This window comes from Zootoca vivipara, chromosome 8, assembly GCF_963506605.1.
Source record: "Zootoca vivipara chromosome 8, rZooViv1.1, whole genome shotgun sequence".
NCBI lineage: Eukaryota > Metazoa > Chordata > Lepidosauria > Squamata > Lacertidae > Zootoca > Zootoca vivipara.
In genome coordinates, this window is record NC_083283.1 from 37,881,305 (window position 1) to 37,894,411 (window position 13,107).

The 13,107-nt window shown below is 40.7% G+C and overlaps 1 protein-coding gene across 6 annotated transcripts in view; it reads right to left on the minus strand.

The window, feature by feature from the left end:
- Positions 1-13,107, minus strand: part of RP1 (RP1 axonemal microtubule associated) — a 194,812-nt gene that overhangs the window by 41,726 nt on the left and 139,979 nt on the right. For all 6 annotated transcript variants that reach the window (XM_060277834.1, XM_035125532.2, XM_060277835.1 and 3 more), the window contains 6 exons: positions 8,818-8,972; positions 6,851-6,929; positions 5,871-6,002; positions 5,134-5,315; positions 3,725-3,811; positions 324-456 (listed from right to left, as the gene is read on the minus strand). In XM_060277834.1, the coding sequence (XP_060133817.1) occupies positions 324-456; positions 3,725-3,811; positions 5,134-5,315; positions 5,871-6,002; positions 6,851-6,929; positions 8,818-8,972 (768 nt within the window). The remainder of the gene's footprint in view (positions 1-323; positions 457-3,724; positions 3,812-5,133; positions 5,316-5,870; positions 6,003-6,850; positions 6,930-8,817; positions 8,973-13,107) is intronic.

A 13,107-nucleotide genomic window follows, 5' to 3' on the forward strand; every position in this document is an offset into this window, starting at 1 on the left:
GAAAGGTGTTGTGTGTGAGAGAGAGAGGGGGGGGAGGAAGGAAGGAAGGAAGGAAGGAAGGAAGGAAGGAAGGAAGGAAGGAAGGAGACAGACAGAGTTGAATGTGTATGTGTGTTGAACAAGTGTGTTAATGACATTGCCCATGACTGGCCATCCCTTCTGGCACACAGCCAAATGTCCACCCACCACATGAGGCCCTTAGGGGCAGGAAGGTTCTTCACCTGCTCTAGAATAATGTATAGCCCTTCTTACCATGTTTTTCACAGAGGTAATTTTTGGAAGAGAGCATTTAGTTTTGCTTGTTCTGTGGTTGGGAAACATACCCTTAAGTGGTGCTTTATCTGGTCTGACTGCCGCTAGCTCTGTCACAGTCTCAGATCCATCTTCTTCAAAAAGCCATTGGTTTAAAGGGTGAAAGCCCAGTTCTTCTTTAGTGTCCAAGTCTTTCATCCGGAGCTGCAGCCAAGAGTACATGGAGGACCACAGATTAGAACAAGCCAATTCCTACAAATGCCTCAGGATGCAGTTTCATTACTCCTATACAGTAAGAGCACAATTTTGATTTTTATTCACAAAAGGAGGCAAATTTGTTCCAGCAGCTCCACAGGCTTTCATTGCAAAAGCCGAAAACCAGATTTTGTATGGAGCCACAATCTCATTTCCTGGGCTTAGATTTTTCCTTAGAAGGAATTCAGTCCTTCTTCCTTAGAGCTGTAGTTATTTCAGCTAGTACTGTGTTTCTAGTACTGCCATGAACTTGAAAAATGGACTTGTCTCATTAAGTAGATTGTCATGGATGCTCTCTATTCAATGTTGGCTCCATTGCCTTGCCAATGTCTCTGTTGTAGCAGATGTTGCTAGATTATTTTGTGTCTACATGAAAAAAATGGGGTTATGTTGTTGGTCTCTTTTTGATCTGTGGTTATACAATAAAATATATGGATACGCAGGAGTCACTGCATCACTAATGGGCCATTTATACCACCAAGTCACTGTGCCTGACTTGGTCTGCTTCTAACAGATATATGCAATCCAGCAGTGGGTTGAATGGTCTGCATGTGCTGTAGAAGGAAGTGAGGGGCATATGGGGCTCATCAACCTGGGAAGGTAGCCCATCTAGGAGAAGGAAAACTTTGATCCTTGTATGCCTCCTCCTGGCAACTCCTGCAGCCAAGCTGGTGCCAAACGTATTACCCTGCTTTACTTTGGACCACATTAGCAAGGCCAAGAGGGGGGTCTTGTCGTTGGGGCAGCCCAGGACCTCCATACACATTTTCCAGGCTTGCAGACTCCATACACACTTAACCCCTGGAGGTGCACACCATTGTCTCTCAAGACAGGCAGATGCCAACAACAATCCCCTTATGAGGCAGTTTTCTGGCTCATACTTCTAGACTCTTTCTTGAGGAGTCTAATAAATCTACTAACGTATATATATCTTAAAGCTGTGATATCTCTTAATTTGCCATTGTTGTTAGATCCTAGCTCAGGCATCCCCAGATTCAGCCCTCCAGATGTTTAGGGACTACAATTCCCACCATCCCTGACCACTGGTCTTGTTAGCTAGGGATGATGGGAGTTGCAGCCCCAAAACATCTGGAGGGGCAAGTTTGGGGGGTGCCTGTCCTAGCTTGTCACTTTTAATAATTCAGCATTGGTTGCACTGAGGCTGTGGTTTTGTGCTTCTTTCTATTTTGTACTTTTCTTAATGGTTGATCAACCGTAATAAACATTTGATTGATTGATTGATCATAATGAAATAGTGCCTCAGTCTCCCAGAGGGTTAGCTAGGAAGAGGGATTCCTTACTGTCATTTAAATTGCGATTCTGTATCAAGAGCGAGGCTACACTTGTTTATTTATAGCATTTATTCTGCCTTTTCACCAAATGAGCTCAAATGTACATGTTTCCTTGCATTTGTTGTAAACTGAAATTACCATATTCACTTTTGATAAAACAATTAATTACTTCCCTGAAGAATGATTTTGTTTTCCTGAGTACAATAAGAAAAAATCCAATTTCTCTTTATGTTTTTCTTCTAGAATGGATTTTACTAATGTTGCAGTAATAACTTTTAAATACTGATGTGATATCTGCTATGATATCATATGATATATATATATGATTGTGCTATAAAAAGAGAATAATCACTAAAAATGCAGCTCCTGAATACAAAAACAGCAGATGTAATGGCAACACAGATGGATCTCCACACTATCCCTTCCCTTCCTAAGTGTGATAAAAGACAATATTTAGGGGATGAAATGTCTTTGCACTGAGACCACTAAGATGTGTGGCCTTGTTTATGCTTTTAATTTACCTGACTGACAAACTACTGTACTTGAACTGGTGTTCAAAAGCTTCTTTTACTATGGTTCCTCACACACACACACTACATTGTATGTGCCTTTCCATCATTCTTTTGTGCTGACTTAGTTGTTTCCTAGGCCTCCTTTCTCTGTGCCACAGTCCATGAGGTGCTGCAGAACCATGGGGCTTTCTTGAGTTATCCAATTCATGATTAGCAGAGAAATTTAAAGGGTAGTAATGGCTGATTAGTTGTCAGCACCCACAGACCACATCCTCAGAGGTGATCCAGGGGTGCTTTCATACTCTCACTACTTTGGGGGTGGGATTCAATAGCACTCCAGAAAAATCACGCTGTGCAATTAAAGCTGATTTGGAGCTCTGGCAAAACAACCCCACTTTCCCCAAATTTATTCTTCTTGCAATGACACAAAAATGCACTGGAAAGTGGGAGTTAATGCTTGGTGAAAAGTTGTCTAATATCCCCACAAACAAATCAGGATGGACAGTTTTATCCAGTCTTCCTGTGAACAAATCAGACTTCATTAAAAAGGTTGTCTGGAAGTGACCCAGGACTCTGTCTTGTACCCTCTCCCGGTTCATGTATAATAGGCTACTGAATATGATCATAATGAGAAAGGGAGGTTGGCTCAGTTCCCATGTTATACTTTTAGTTATCTCTCTCGTTTCATCCCATCCAGAATTTGCAGAGTTGACACTTAACATTGTGCCGAACCACAGAGGCAATTGGATGCAAGCCAGTCATGTGAAGCTGGATCCAGGGAAGACTGAAATAAGGATGACTGACAGGTTGCATAATGGGAGAGAGGGTGGCAGCACAGGGATTCCCTAATCATTCAGGCTTATAACCTTGGTGTGGGTTTTTGATCCACTGCTGCAACTTAAATGCACATGATCTAGCAGTACACACAGGAGTGCTTTTTTAGCAATTCCATCTAAACCATGCTTTTTTCTTTCATATTCAGATCAGTCATGCCTTTGTAACTATCAATCACGCCTTGGTAACCTTAAGATTCAGTTCTACAAACAGATCTTCATAGGGCCATTCTGATGAGAATGAGCTGCTAAAAATTACATTAGTTTCCCAGCATCTGCAATGGCTTCTTATGGCTTTCTAGAAATTTTTGTAAGAGCTTGTACATAAAAATGATTTGAGCAGTGTATGTTAAACTGTTTGTTTAAAGCAAGTTTGTTACCTGGCCTTAGCCTCTGGGGATAGGCAAGTTATACAAGTCTAAATAAAACAACAAGAAGAACCTGTAAGTCAGTTTTCAAGCTCCTACAGTATTACATAAATAGAAAACTTGTATTTTAAAATCCAATACCACTGAAGTACCAAGTATTGTGCTATAGTACAGAGAGTAACATAAGGTCATGTGCGGTAATTGTAACATACCTTGAGAAGTTTAACTCCTCTGCTCAAACTGGTGTTGGATAACGCAAAGGATATCTTTGTTATGCTGCCTACATCACCGATGCTTAACTGTTCAAGAAGAAAAAAATGTTGGCTGAACTATACATTCATTCTGATGATTTTTATTTTTATTATTTTCTCTATCACCTTAGCTCAGTTTGAATCTTGACTATACACACTTACCTGGCAACAAGTCCCATTGAATTTAGTGATACTTACTTCTGTATAAGATTCATAGGACTGCATTGTAAATGAAGTTGCTAAAATTATATTTTAATGTGTTGAGCCACTGATATATTTTATATGAATATTGTTGGTAGAACAATAAAACCCAGTTAATTCAAACTGTTAAAGCAAAGGTTGAGGAGAATATTCAACACGCAACATGCAACAGCTTGGTAAAATTCCATTTGTCAGATGTGCATTTCTTTTCTCAACCTCAGTTTTTAACAGTCTCACACTTTTTCCTTAAATGCTGTTCACTTTATCCTTAAATGCTAGCAAAACAACCACCACCACAATTGTGGTTTCCATATGTAAGTTAAATAAATATGAGTTTTTAAAGGGTTCTTTCAGAAATTAGTATCAAAGGTTACGAGACTGCAAATGTATGAACTTTGGGAATGGATACTCTATCATCATCATCATCATCATCATCATCATCATCATCTACCGTATTTACCCGAATCTAATGCTCACCTTTATTGGCCAAATTATGTTGAAAAAATTAAAGCGCACATTAGATTCGATGGCACATTTACATTTACCAGCAAATACTTTTTTTGGTTTCAAAAATACAGAACATGGTAACAAGCAAAAACAAAATTCTACATTTCAATGCTGGCATTCATCCATATATAACCACAGAACTGTAAGCTACATTTCTTAGGTGGAACCATATTTGTATTTTATAAGGAGCTGATAAGGGTTGCATTCGTTGCATGGGTGCTGTTTGGTGGACATTTGAAAGCCTCATATTTTTTTGCTAAGCATGCCTCTATTTAAGGGGGTGGCCAGCTGCAGGCCGCTCTCTTGGCTGATCATTGTTGGATTTTTCCACCCACCCAATACATCTCTCCCAACGGTGGTCTGTGCGGGGTCATAGCACCCAATCTCTGTTAAGGATGACTAGCCAGCACAAAGTCAGTCTCACTGGGTATCTATCAGGTAGCAGGTGGGCTGCCAGATGCTAGATACATGCTCAATGCCTTAGCCAAACCTACTGTTTCCCGTAATAAATAAAGTTGTATAAAGTCTGTAATAAATAAAGTCTCCTGTGTCCATTCTTTCAGACCTCCCTGCACTGGACATCATGTGCCTGTGGCAGCAATGCAGTAGAATTGTACAGTAGCACATACAGCGTATGCTACAAAAAGAAATTAGAAACCCACCAGAAATGGATCGTTTTTCATACTCTGGACATTCTGTGGAAGAGATACCCCATTGGTTCCATACACAAGCACTTTTACAACAGGAATCTTTTCTGGAACATGGGCACAATCCATCCACATCTTCCATTGTCCTTGACTTCTAACATCAAACATTTTCACTGGGCCAGATGTTACAGTCATTTCTGAATGGAAAAAAGACCCAGACAAACAGCATGATGCCTATTTGAGTTAAATATTAATGTCAATTCCAAAATGTATTACAGTACTCAGCTATATTCAGTATTTCGTATTTTCAGCCTCATCTTAATCTCTTGGGCTGCCATGTAGCAGGCAATACTGGAATAACATCACAGGAGAACACATGATTTGTGGCCTGAATTGGTCCCTAGGATTGCAATATTGGGGTTGGATCTTGTGCAAGGGTACCATCTGTGCCGTATCTTATGTGCTTTGAAAATGAAGCCTCTAGATTATTCTGAATGTAGGAAATTGGGGGAGCTTAAACTGCATTAACTTCCAATAAATCTGAGTTCGAGTTGGGAAACCTATCTTGGGAATGCCTTAAAGGCTGTTATGCACATGATTCTTGAGGAGCTAAGGCTTTAGTTCTTTGCCGTCATACTTGGGAATTTCTGTGGGACTTCCTTATGAAGAAACTTGTGTTGGAATTTGGGTGCTGGTTCTTCAGCATGGACTTTGGCAAGTACCGGTACCATAAAACAAAAAAGATAAGTTACCTTGCAGTGGAATTGAAAGCTCCATAAAATCTTTTTTTGAATGTTTACTGATCCAATTATTGTGAACAAAGGTGTATGTGGTAAAAGGGTAGCTTCCTTCTTTTATTACAATCTTCTCTAGGAACCAATCATCTAGAAAAAAAAAGTGAAAGAAATATGTTTCCATTTTTGTCCAATGACTGTTTTTGTGTGTGGTCTAAATGATTAAGAATTGTAAAGCACTTGCACATGCAAAACTCTACAGAAAGGAATTAGTTAATAATAAGGATAATTATATGCATTTCCATTGAATGCTAAAAAAAAGGCCTTGGGGAATTCAAGGATTCAACAGGAATGCTTGAAGGGTCCAACCAATTTCTGGGGTGAGTATCAAGCTCATTGATCATGTTGCTGTGCTGGATGCATATGTACAATGTGTGTGTATGTGTACATCCATATATACTCTCTCTCTCTCTCTCTCTCTCTGTCTCTCTCTCTCTCTCTCTCTCTCTCTCACACACACACACACACACACAACCACCACCTAGCAACAGAATTCACATAAACAGCCTTGATTGCTAGATGCAGAAGAGCGAGGAGAAGATCTTCATGTATAATTTGTTGTACAGACAGTGCTTAATTCAGCAAAGGATTTTGTCTGTAGTTATCCACACTCATTGCATGTAGTATCAAAAAGTTGACTCACATACTGGCAAGTCAAACTGGTGAGATAGCCAGTCTTCTGTTCTAAAAGTAAGTGGTGATTCAACCCTATAAATGTATACTCAAAAGTAAGTCCTATTGAGTGCAATGGAGTTTACTCCAAGCCAGGTATGTATAGCACTGCAGTCTCAAGTGAGTGGGTGTATCTGGTGCTGCTGGGAAAACATGAAAATATGCTTTGATCTTTGTCTTTTTTGCAGCTAGTACAGACTAGTATAGTCACCTTTGTGGTATTTGATACAGTATACTCAACATATACATGTGTTTTCATTTTGTACCTTTGTTGAAACTTTTAAAGCCTACAAGGACATGGCTCAGCTTCCCAAGGTGCACTGCTTTGATTGTGAAAACATCCACCTGTAATTTGAGGCGAGTTAATAGTATTGGTTTAGATGAAGTGAGATGCAACTGCTATGAACATGCAAGAACTGTAACTAAAATTTAAGCACTGCAAAAATCTTTCCTTGGATTTGTTCACTACATAGACAAACATTTCAGATTAAGAAAAGAAATAACATTTTCTGTAAGTTCATCATAAAAAAAGATCATTAATGCGAGTGATGTTTTAAGTGTCAGTGACTAGTAAGACTTTATTGGAAATATTAGTGTATCACATTATTAAGAAGTGCAGTATTTCCTGGAGTAGTTTAACGTTCCAGTAAACTGCTCATTTGTAACAGAGCTTCTAGAATGAAACAAATAAAATCAGATGAATTATAGTTATTGCCCAAAGTGACCTTGCCTTTCTTCTGAAGTGTCTCAAATTAGCTCCAGATAGAGTGTGGGTAGTAGGCTAGATTGGCCTAACCTAGGATAGCAAATACATCAGTAATATTTCTCTATTTTCTACAGACAAATCCTTTCCATATTATAATATATGAAAATACCTCTATTAAATGAGATGTTTCTTGGTAGCAGTAGTTAAACATTCTATGTTGCTCATTTCCCCCCATGAATACTTATATTATTTCCTTGGCATTTATTTATTCAGAATTAGTCCCCCTCCCTCAGTACATCTTCCATCTCATACAGCCTTCTTATATTAGAAATATCTTCTGTCTGTGAATCCTGACATTTTAAATTGGACCTATGCATTCAGTCGCTTCTGACCAGTTTTCTCCCTGATTTATTCTCCAGGCATGCAGCAGGCACATGCTGAAATGATGACTATAGACAGAACATATTTGACCGATAGAGCTGGTATGACTAACGGCACATTGTATGCATATCTACTTAGAAATAAGCCCTATTAAGTTCAATGAGTCTTACTCCCTGAGTGAAGTTCAAATCCCCACTCAACTATGAAAACTCACTGAGTGACCTCAGGCCAGTCAGTCACCCTCAGCCCAACCTACCTCACAGGATTGTTGTGTTGAAAGCATGGGGCGACAATGTTTACCACCTTGAGCTCTTTGAGCTGCTTGGAGGAAAGGTGGGATAGGAATGTAATAAATAAGGACTGCAACCTAATAGATATGCATTGTGATTTACAAAATACACATGATCTCAATCTGGGATTAAGCAGCACGAACTATAGACAAAATATGGGATTTACTTGCACATGTCACTGATCCACCACACGATTGGTTCAAGAAGCTTGTGAGACCAGAAGCAGCTTGCTAAGTGGGGCAGAGTTGCTACTGCTTACCAGGAGGGAGAGGGAGATTGGAGATGTTGGTGTAGCGCAAACACACTGGCAGAGCCAATCAAGTGTTCCTACAGCTGTGTTTGCTCCATGCCAAACTCCCTGCCATCTTGCCCCTCCCCATAAGCAATAGCAACCCACCTGTTGGGAAGGTAGCATAGAGTCTCCGCCCCACACAGTGAGCAGTTTCTGCATAAAACATGTATGTTTAAAATGTTTACCTACCAACTCACTGAAGAGCAGAAATCACAATGGGTACAATTCAAGTTTTTTTAATTCCCATTGATTTTGATGGGAGAATTATCAAACAAGTAATTTAGCTCTCTTCCACTAAAATCAGTGGGGCCTATAAGCACTTAACCACTTAACTTTGGCTGGATAATAATGCATAGCTGCCAAGTTATCCCTTTTTTAAAGGGATTTTCCCTTATGCTGAATAGGCTTCCTCGTGAGAAAAGGGAAAACTTGGCAGCTATGTAATAATGTTACTTTACAATAGTGGGTTCCCGTATGAATATTCATATTCTTTTTGAGGGAAAATACTCTGTGTACAATGTGAGAGATGTTTATGTCTGCACATTTGCTATGAATTAATTTTACCTCTCCTCTGCTGAAAGTGACTGGACCACTTTTTGAAGGATTAAGCCATCGTTTCCCAGAGTCTCCCCTGCCTCCTTGAATGCAAATATAAGCCTCTCCAGTGGCATCAGCTTTCTTTTTGTCTCCGGTGTGTACATGGATGGAATATTCCACAACTGAAGTAAATAAATATATACATATCTCACTCTAATGAAAGAAATCTTTGAAACTGTTTGTCGCTGGCTATAAAGTAGGATTACTTGATTACTTACCAGGCTGCTCAGCTGTTGCAAAGTTTTATGGACAAGCCACTAGTCATACATTATTAACTAAAGGAAGGGACAAATCTCATTTTATGATTTGCTCTCTTATACTGTAAATATGCAGTTGTTCCAATATCTGGATGAAAAACCTATTTTGTCACCATTATTTCATTGACTGTATTGCTGTTTTTTTCTAATCAGTACCCAGTTTATAGAATCAGAGCCCATTCATTCTGGTTACCACAAAATCAAATGCTAGAATAAAAAGTCTGTGTCAGTCCTAAACCTTCCAACATATAGCAGACCAGGCAGGGAAAGCAAGAGGAGAAATGTTATGGGAGTCTCATTCAACTACATTTTACAAGATCAGAGATACATTCATGGAACTTATTCTGAGAGAGATCTGCTCATAAATGTAATTGGTCACAGGGACCTACATGTGTTTATTTCTTTTATATCCCAACACTTTCTACCACCATGGAGCTCAAAGCTGCATATAGGAAGTTCCTAGATAGTTTCACATCTAGACACTGACCAGATCCAGACCTTCTTAGCTGCACCAAATCTATGGCTTGTGGATCTCCCTAGGATATTAGCTGAGGAGACAAGATATGTGGGATGTTATTCCTGTAAGCCTCTCCTTCCCATGCTCAGTTTGCAAATATGTGCAAGTAAAACCATATATCCTAATGACCCCACAGTCTCCATTTAGCTTCATTCCACAGAAACCAAACCCTGGAAAAGCATCTCTGGTGTCTCTCACCACTTGGAGATTGGGGTGCATGCAACAATATTCATGTATCGTGTGCTTGTCTGACTTGAAGAGTCCTCATGCTCTGCATTCTTCCCTAAACAGTTTTCTTCTCTTTATAAAACGTCACTGACATATCTACACACTGACGCCTTAGTACCCTAAAGTGACTTTGCTAATTAGCTGCTCTGGAGGGAAAATAACCTAATTAAATTTGCATAAAATATATGATTAACTTGCTCGTATGAAGCATCTCTGAAACCAAGAACAACCTGTTCTAACGAAAGGAGATAGTTGCTAGGGAAGTAGTAAGTTCCGCCTTTACTCTGTCCTCCCGAAATATATGGGTACTGCCCACTCACCCTCTGTCTGTTTTCAGAGATTCTTTACACAAAAACTTGAACAAACGTGATCAAGCTGATCTGAGCTGCAGTGTAAACTGCACACAGATCCTGGAACCATTCCTGCAGAGCTTCTGTGGCATTGCTTCGAATAGTTCTTTCCAAATCGGCAGATAAACGTTAAGGATTGAATCAGTTGACTGGCTCTAAGGAAGAGGAGTCAGACCCTCCCAAGACCTCTGGGGCAGCTGTTACAGTAAAGCATCCCAAGTTACCAAGCCCTTCAACATGATCCTCACGAGTGAGAAAAAAGTGAGTTATTTTTAAAAATTGGCACCAGAATTTGACCTTTTGGAGAAGACCTCTTGTGAAGCTAGGCTAGGCCTATAGCCTCACAATCCTGGGAAAGAGAAGAGGCAGAACTACCTCTTGCAGCCCATCTGTCTTCAGAGCAAAGGCAGGAGGATGGGAAATGTCTGTACTTTGCTCTGGAAGACTCAGATGAGAATTTGTTCTTTACCTAGTCAATCTGCTCTAAACAGGCCTCCCATTCTGAAGTCTGATGGCATGGCAAAGCCTGCCGGCCTGCCCATGAGGCAGGGTGAAACAACCGCCTCAGGTGGCAGAAGTAAAAAATGCAGTGCTCCGCCTGTCCCACTGCTGCTGCCATCACCTGTGAGATGGAGGCATTCTGGCACATTGTTCTGCCACTGGGTCATTCCAGTGGCAGAAGGGGTGTGTGTGTGTGGTGGCAGCAGACGTAGAAGGGCAGGAGGCAGCAATTCTCATTTCGCCTCAGGTGATGAAACGGGGCAGGTCACCCCTGTGGCCTGGGATGTGGAAGGAAAGCAGAAGGACATTTTTGGGAGTCCCTGACTATTAAGTTTAAATGTTTAACACAGCATGCACACAAAAATACCATTCTGAGAACTGTATTTTTCAAAACCCTTCTCTGCAGAATGCAGGATAATCTTGTCCTCTAAGAGTGGAAGAAAATGGATAGCGAAACTTACAGACCACATTTCAATCATGGCTTTTTAAAACCTTTTGGTCGCAGTCACAGCAAGAGCCACATTTCCACTGAAACATTTTAGTGCAACACTCAAAATGTCATTTTTAAAGGACTATATGAAGCAGGCTGTGGCAACTGCTGCCTTCTCCTCACCTTTCTGTAGTACTATGGCTAATGTAGTTAGCTATGGCTAAAGTGGCTGCCTAATATGAACTGCTTTAAATATATGTAGCTGGCAAGGAGCTCATGTATAGGTGCTGAAAAGCACTCATCCAGCAAAGGTGAGCACTCATCCAGCAAAGGACAGCCTCCCCTTGCCTTACACTCTCTCTGACTGTAGGATTTTTATGACACGGTTTTAAAAAATGGCTGGGCCAGCATATCAACCGAACAGCAACTCTAGATTCACACAACAAGGCTATTCTCCACCAGGGAACAGCAAGCTGAAAATGGTGTTCTTATCTGTAAGATATAATATGCCTTAGGTAGGGGTTTTCCAACTTTTTGACCTTACCCTACCAGCACCTAACATCCACTACTTTATGCCCGTCTTAAAAATGAAAGCATGCGGAGATTCTCAATGCCAGTTGTGTGTTGCTCAGTGCAAAGATCTATGAACTTGGTGGGTATGTATCTAACACTAGGATTAGAAGAAGACTAGGACAGTTCTGACCCCCCTATGAACAGAGCTATTGGAACTGAAACAGTGGGATAATAGCCTGAGATTTCCAAATCAGGTTGGGATAACTAGGAGGCTGGAATTAAGAAAAATCAGTGTTGGGCTGTCTCCACACTCCCATTTACTGACCCCCACCCCCTTAAAAACCTACAATAATATTACTGTTTGATGCATCATTTCTTGAACCATGTTGAACACCAATTCAAGTCATTAAATTCAAGGGATCCCTGACCATTAGGTCCAGTCGCGGACGACACTGGGGTTGCGGTGCTCATCTTGCTTTATTGGCCGAGGGAACCAGCGTACAGCTTCCAGGTCATGTGGCCAGCATGACTGAGCCGCTTCTGGCGAACCAGAACAGTGCATGGAAACACTGTTTACCTTCCCACCGCAGTGGTACCTATTTATCTACTTGCACTTTGATGTGCTTTTGAACTGCTAGGTTGGCAGGAGCCGGGACCAAACAATGGGAACTCACCCCGTCGCGGGGATTCGAACCGCCAACCTTCTGATCGGCAAGCCCTAAGCTCTGTAGTTTAACCCACAGCGCCACCCGTGTCCCTGAAGCCACAGTGCCACCTGCGTCATTAAACTGGTCCTAATCTGTCTCTAGCCAAGGTGTGAACACCTTGACTTAGGTTAAAGACATTCGCACCCCAACAGTAGTAGCCCCTGGTGTGTACACAGTCAGATGAATCAGGCACTAATCAAACTAGGCATGTGAATTGTAGTTGTTTAACCAACTAAAACTCATTTGATTAAACAATTAACTAATTGGTTAAAGACTGCATAATTTAAATGAGTGACAACAGCGAGTTATATCCAACATAGCACCATGTGAGCATTCTGTCACCGGCACAGAGAAGGCCCTACTGCTGCTTTTGGCAACTGATCTATTCTAAGTCTGTCTATTACTATACCAAATCTTTTATAGAGCTGCACTTTAGTGTGATTCCTGCTCTTTTCAACATGAGCTGCATATAATGAAGTTCCCATTAGATTGCACCCTTGGCAACTAGAAATGTATGATTTCCCGTTATAAAAGCAAAAGGTCTACTACCTGTCATTTATCAGGGGGAAGTCAGATAATGTGATGCTCAATAGTTCTGATTCCATGCACGCATGCTGGAGCACACATTTCAGAAGATTTACATGCACAAAATATTAAAAGTCACACTGTAAATCCAGTGCCAAATTTCAGTGGGTGCCTTCATCAGCTTATTTATTTGCAACTGGGTGTGAGGAAGCAAAACAAAATAGTGGCA